Source organism: Sinocyclocheilus grahami, unplaced genomic scaffold, assembly GCF_001515645.1.
Source record: "Sinocyclocheilus grahami isolate Dianchi unplaced genomic scaffold, SAMN03320097.WGS_v1.1 scaffold154.1, whole genome shotgun sequence".
Lineage (NCBI taxonomy): Eukaryota > Metazoa > Chordata > Actinopteri > Cypriniformes > Cyprinidae > Sinocyclocheilus > Sinocyclocheilus grahami.
In genome coordinates this window covers 436508-442709 of record NW_015505333.1, presented here as the reverse complement: position 1 = coordinate 442709, position 6202 = coordinate 436508, and the positions used below count along the sequence as shown (strand labels likewise).

The 6202-nt window shown below is 37.8% G+C and overlaps 1 protein-coding gene across 1 annotated transcript in view; it reads left to right on the top strand.

Moving 5' to 3' along the window:
- adgrl2a (adhesion G protein-coupled receptor L2a) overlaps positions 1-6202 on the top strand; it is an 81814-nt gene that overhangs the window by 19218 nt on the left and 56394 nt on the right. The window contains exon 2 of the mRNA XM_016282101.1: positions 2078-2291. Within this exon, the coding sequence (XP_016137587.1) occupies positions 2078-2291 (214 nt within the window). The remainder of the gene's footprint in view (positions 1-2077; positions 2292-6202) is intronic.

Sequence of the window (6202 nt, the reverse complement as noted above, 5' to 3'; positions counted from 1 at the left end):
TTGGGACATTGAACACTAACATAATGTTTTCTCTAATATAATAATAATTTATCCTGTAGTCATGGTTATATTAACATACAGTATTCATTTTAAGCATGTCATGAAGGATATATTTATGTACTAGATTTGAATGATCATTGACCTTTAGACATTATCTAATGGTTGAATAGAATGTTTGCTGAGGACGCTTGCACCTCAGGAGTAATGTGTCCTATATTTGCCCCACAAAATCAAAGTCACCACATAATAAATTATAATCAATTTAAGCTTCAAATCTGCAGTGAGACCTTTATCCTTTATCAGTCAGACTGCAGCAATAAGAGACGGAAAAAAGGCGTTTTGTTAACAAGCACTTTTTAAATGTTAAAATCCTGTTAAATTTAAAGGGGAAAAAACTGGCGGCTGTGGTTGCAAGAAATTCGCTATAAATTTGTTTGTTTGTTTTATTTTTGCTTTTTTGTTTATTTATTTAAATTTGATTTGGTGTGTGTGTGTGTTTTTTTTTAATACACCTTCTGGGCAGATGGATAGATAAAATTTTCAGTCATTGCACATAACTGATTATTTTTTCTCGTACTTATGCATTTTGCACGTGAGATTAATTTCGAAATATAGGGATATATTTAAGGTCAGGGCTTGTGATTGACTGAATGTGTTTTATTTGTGTTTGACATTAGCATGATGAGGGAAATGCCCTTTACATGCTGCTCTGAGCTCAGGACCAGATTTCACTCTCTGAGCAGACATTTATTTTATTTATTTTTACTGACTCTGTCTATCTTGTTGTTTGGCCTTTCTCACCCTTCCATAAAATGGAGAGAAAGACTTGTGTCAGTACTTTATATTTGATATTTAGTTTTGTAACTGTACATGGATTGTTAGCACTTGCAGCATTGTTGCATCTCTCATTCATTATATAAATTCATCAGTTTTTGCAAGAAATTAGAATTTGCTGAGAACATTTTATTTGCTTAAAATCAGTAGCTATGTTTCCATCCACCTATTTTTATGCGCATTTTGGATTATCGCATAAAAAACGCTGGATGGAAACGCCAAGATGCACATAAATTTAAAAAATGTGCATAAAAAAACGTATGCGCACACCTGAGTAGGAATAAATTCCACCATGCGCATTGAAAAAGGCATGTGACTTTGCGCTATGAGACGGGATAACTTGACAGCATCTATATGTTGTTTTGGTCATTCTGAAATGCCTGAGGAAAGTCTGTTATCAAAGTATTTCTGTAGAATTACTGTCTTAAGGCCCGTTCACACCAAGAATGATAACGATAACGATAACGATATTAGCGTCCACACCAGCGAACAATATCGTCTGTTTATTCTAAGCGCACGCACGTCTGCCGCTTTAAATTCTCGAGCTCGTTATAGCAGGATGGATTCTGATTGGCTGTCAATGTTTGTATCGTTCATGAGCTAGAAAAAAATCATTCTGAAAATTATTCCAACGATATTGTTTCTCTGTGCCGTTATCGTTATAGTTGTGGTGTGGACGATTTTTAGAACTATATCTTTATCGTTATCTTTATAGTTATCGTGCTTGGTGTGAACGGGCCTTAACATGGCTGCGTTCCCAAACAGCAGGCATCCACCTCTAAAAGCAATGACCGAATTTATTGTGTTACGTCTGCTCTCTCTGAAGCTTAATTAATTTATTACATATGAAAATTATTATATTCAGTGGCTTCTCCTAGTTTTCTTAGAGATATTTAGTGCCAGTTTATCAGGAAGTGACGATTTTGTTGTTTTTGACTCGTTGGATGGAAACTGTGTTTTATTTGCAAATGTTTTATGCGATATTCCAGTTTTGCGCATACGTTAAATTTGCATCTTTGGATGGAAACATAGCTAGTGTAAAAAAATCTAAAAGTTTCTTAAAATAGCCACCATTCCTTATTTCCTTCTTTTGATTCTGGGCTGAAACACTGTTTGCTGTCAGTTTGACAGCCTTTAAAATAACTTGACTCAGACTTCTTTCTCTTGATACTTGACACTTCATGACACTAGTTTTTGTATAGCATTTTTATTTTTTTGTCTGAAGTCTCTCTCTGTCTTCCAGGGTTTAGTCGGGCAGCCATGCCGTTTGGTCTGGTGAGGCGGGAGCTGTCTTGTGAGGGTTACCCCATCGACCTACGCTGTCCAGGAAGTGATGTCATCATGATCGAGAGTGCTAATTACGGCCGGACAGACGACAAGATCTGCGATGCTGACCCCTTTCAAATGGAGAACATCAACTGTTATCTTCCCGATGCATTCAAGATCATGTCTCAAAGGCAGGTTCATACTAAGATATTTTCTAAAACTCTCTCTTCTAAACGTGTCTTCTATCTCATTTGCCCATCTTTGATTACACAGTGCATGAATACGAGCGTCTTCAGTGGCATGCATGAAGAATATTTCCCCCCACAATCTCAACAACTATACCAAACAGATCTCAATGCGCTCACATCCGATCTTCTTTTGAGTTTAGACAGTGTCGTACATCTGGAGGCTTGTGCTAAAAACAGGAAGTGATGTGTGAGCCGGGCTTTGATACGTATTGCCGCGGGAGTGGCGTACAGTTCCGCTCGGCTTATTATAAGAACGCTGTGATTCAAAATAGGTTTGAAAATGTGGCGTCTCAATTAGTCCTTTCAGCTGCAGGCAATTAGGCGTCTCAAGTGGGTGCTAATCTGCACAGGAACTCTAGGCAGGGGTTTGCCTCTGCAGGTCTGCAGAAGTCCAGATGTGAAATTGCATTGTTGTGCACTTTTCATCTTGTTAGTTTTCTGGTCAAATAATGAATCACCAGCGGCTTCACAATATTTCACTGCTACAGTTGCATTAATAATTGATTACTAAACTTAATAATAGAAGCTTTCACTCAACGCTACTTCATTTCTTTGCAAAAGAAAACTTTTTTTATTTTATTTATTTATTGATTTATATGGGCTTATATCAAATTAATTAATATACACACCTCATTCTATGTCCCGTGGGTTTGTGTCGAAGTCTATTAACTTGTTTAATAATGTGGATTTATATTAGGGATCGAGAACCAGAGGCACTTTCTAAATTTTTTTTTGTGTGCTGGCCTTCTCTTGCTCTTAAATATTAGACAGCTTAGATATTGTTGAGAGCAGGGCTCAGTGAGAAACCAGTAAGAAGACAAAAATAATCTTTGCAACAAACAGGTGAAAATAGTAAAGTGCACCATCGCAAAAACATGATGACATATATATATTTTTTTTTGCTTAATGCAAAGAATATAAAAGTTCTGATGATGATCAATTTTATACTAAGCTACATTTCCATTCAAAAGTTTGTAGTCAGTAAGATTTATTTATTTACTTATTTGTTTCAAGAAATTCATACTTTTCATTCAGCAAGAGTGCATTAATTTGACCCTTAAAACATTTATAATGTTGCCAAAAAAAAGGCACTGCTCTTTTGAACTTTATATTCATCAAACAATGAAAGTATATTGATATTTCACAATATCACTGTTTTCAGTGGATTTTTGAACAAGAAATGCAGCCTTGGTGTGCATAAGATATTTTTTTTCTTTCAAAAACATAAAAAAATCTTACTGACTTTTGAACACTATCTATATATATATATCAATCTATCAATCTATCAATCTATCTATCTATCTATCTATCTATCTATCTATCTATCTATCTATCTATCTATCTATCTATCTATCTATCTATCTATCTATCCATCCATCCATCCATCCATCCATTACATTAAAATTAAAACAATAAATTATGTTTCAGTTCATAATACAATTTCTGCCAGCTGTTGAGTAACTTTATTTATTTATTTGCCAAAGCCAAATTTTACTGGTATTTATGAGTGTTGAGAGAAACAGGAATTTACTTGGAAGACAGAGGGGGAATAGAAAAATAAATAAATAAATATAAAACAAACCTGCTGTGCTATTGTTTAATTAACATAGCTTATTATTGAACTTATGAGCACAGCTGCGATTGAAATAGTATGCGAGTCTTTGCCTCAGTCCCTTAGCAACACATCTGAAACAAAACTTTCTTTGCAGAAATTCTCCCGTTCCTATCGTCCTTGCTCTGCTAAGTACCCTGCTTTGGGGAACACGAGGGAATGGCTGCAGCACTGTATGGGGGAAATTTGTTCTGTATTCACACCATTAATATCCATGACAGAGGTGTCCGCGTGGCTCTCAGAAGACCGGCGTTAGCACACAGCCTTGTACGGCACTCCCACTGTACATATGGTATTAGTGAATACTTCAAGCATTGCAGATTAAGCTTTCATAAGTCACCGTAAATACAAGCTTCTGGAAACAACAGCTACACCTGTTTAAGAATTCAGAGCATTGGGAATTTCACTGGCCTGGTAATAAAGTCTTAAATAATGCCCATGATTCCTGATTTAATTAGATATGTGAGGTTTGGGCTGCTCGGCGCTATGGATAGAGGAAGTGAGGTTTAATTCAGAACAGACTTTTGAAATCCTGTAATCTTTTTATTAAAAAGAGAAAAAAAGTACTGCAAGCCTACTGCCATAATTCTGATTTCATTTATCACTTGTCCAGGATTTTGTTTGCTTTATTTTGGTCTGTATGAATGCTCATATACCTCTACTTCTGTAGATCTCTGCCCTTTTCAGTTTGACTAACTTGTCCAGGTTTAATGTAGTTATCACAAACAAATCTGTTTGTTCCTAAACTGAAGATCCAGATAACACATGCTGGTCTTTTTTGTGACATAAGTGAATGATTACCTCGTCCGTCATAACATAGCGTATGTTCAGAGAATAAATTAGTTTAATATACATAAATTATTCCATATTCAGATACGACAGTGAAAATGAAGCAGTTACGTTCATTCAGGCTTCATACATTTATTTATTTTACTTTGATATTGTTATTGTGACAAATACAAAATGTATTGTGTACCATCTTAGAAGAGCTTTATAATATATGATGCAGTGTTTCCCCTGCCATTATATTAGGGGGGCGGCCCGGCCCCCCACCCCCCTTGAAGGGCAAGTTAATTTTATTTAATTATACTTTCTCTATAGCGCCAGATCACAACAGAAGTAATTTAAAGTTACCTTTCCAATAGAACAGGTCTATACCTTGTTCTTTTATTAAACAAATTAAATAGCCTTATGTTATTTATCTTATTTACACGACGGCATGTCATTTCGGTCTCTACGTTACTTAGTCGTGCTCTCTGCTTCGCGCACAGTGGAGTTCCGCCCCGATGCGCACGCACACACACACACACGTGCGCGTGCACACACAAATGAGCACACTCCCACTAGTATTTGTAAATATTAAGCCATAAAACGACTATTTAAATATGAATTCTGCCTGTCTCTGTGTTAATAAATGGCGTAGATGCACGGTTTTGTTTACTACTCGTACCGAAGTGCGTGTGACGCTCGCAGTGATTTCAGCGTCTGCCGTCTCACTAAATGAGGACATAAATACATGAACAACATCTGCAGAACTGCTCTGAGAGTCACTTCATGAGCATTTGATCGTTTCATTTGAGTAAAACTATCCTCATCATATACACAGAAATGTAAAGTTCCCTTTCAGTCGGTCACTCTCGACATCACGTCGGAGGACCGACGAATTGGAATTGGGATCTCGCTTAGAGGGACCAATCTACTTCGAGTGTAAACTAAACGAGCCAATGCACATTGGCATGCGATTATTGCATCCAGCTGCTGCTGATCACAGCGTGAGTATAAGTAGGCAGCAGATGCAGTGCATATTCAGCTTTTCGCTTTGGAGCCGAGCGATCACATCGTTCTGCTCCTGACTACTCTACTGAGAGAAAAGACTGAACGAGTTCAGCGTGCTCTTGGAGAGCTCTTCGTGTTGGTGGACGGCGCTTCAGCGGTGGTGGTTTCCCGTGTCGAGTGGGTTGCACACATCAGGCTGCACTACCCCCTGTTTGTGTTGCAGATGATCATCTCCCCTGTGCGCCTCAGCACGCTAAAAGAGCTTTTTCCCCTAAAAGAGCAATTTCGGGTGCGTCTTTTTAAAGACGACGTTGCTTGGCAAACTTGACGTTACGTCTTTATAAAGACGATGTGGGTCTTGCTATAGACAACGTATCACCCGGGCGTTCTGGATGCGGTCGTTACCTGGCGCTGGGTGATGGTCACGATCGCTGCCTCTCGTGCCTGGGCATGAAGCACGCTGAGG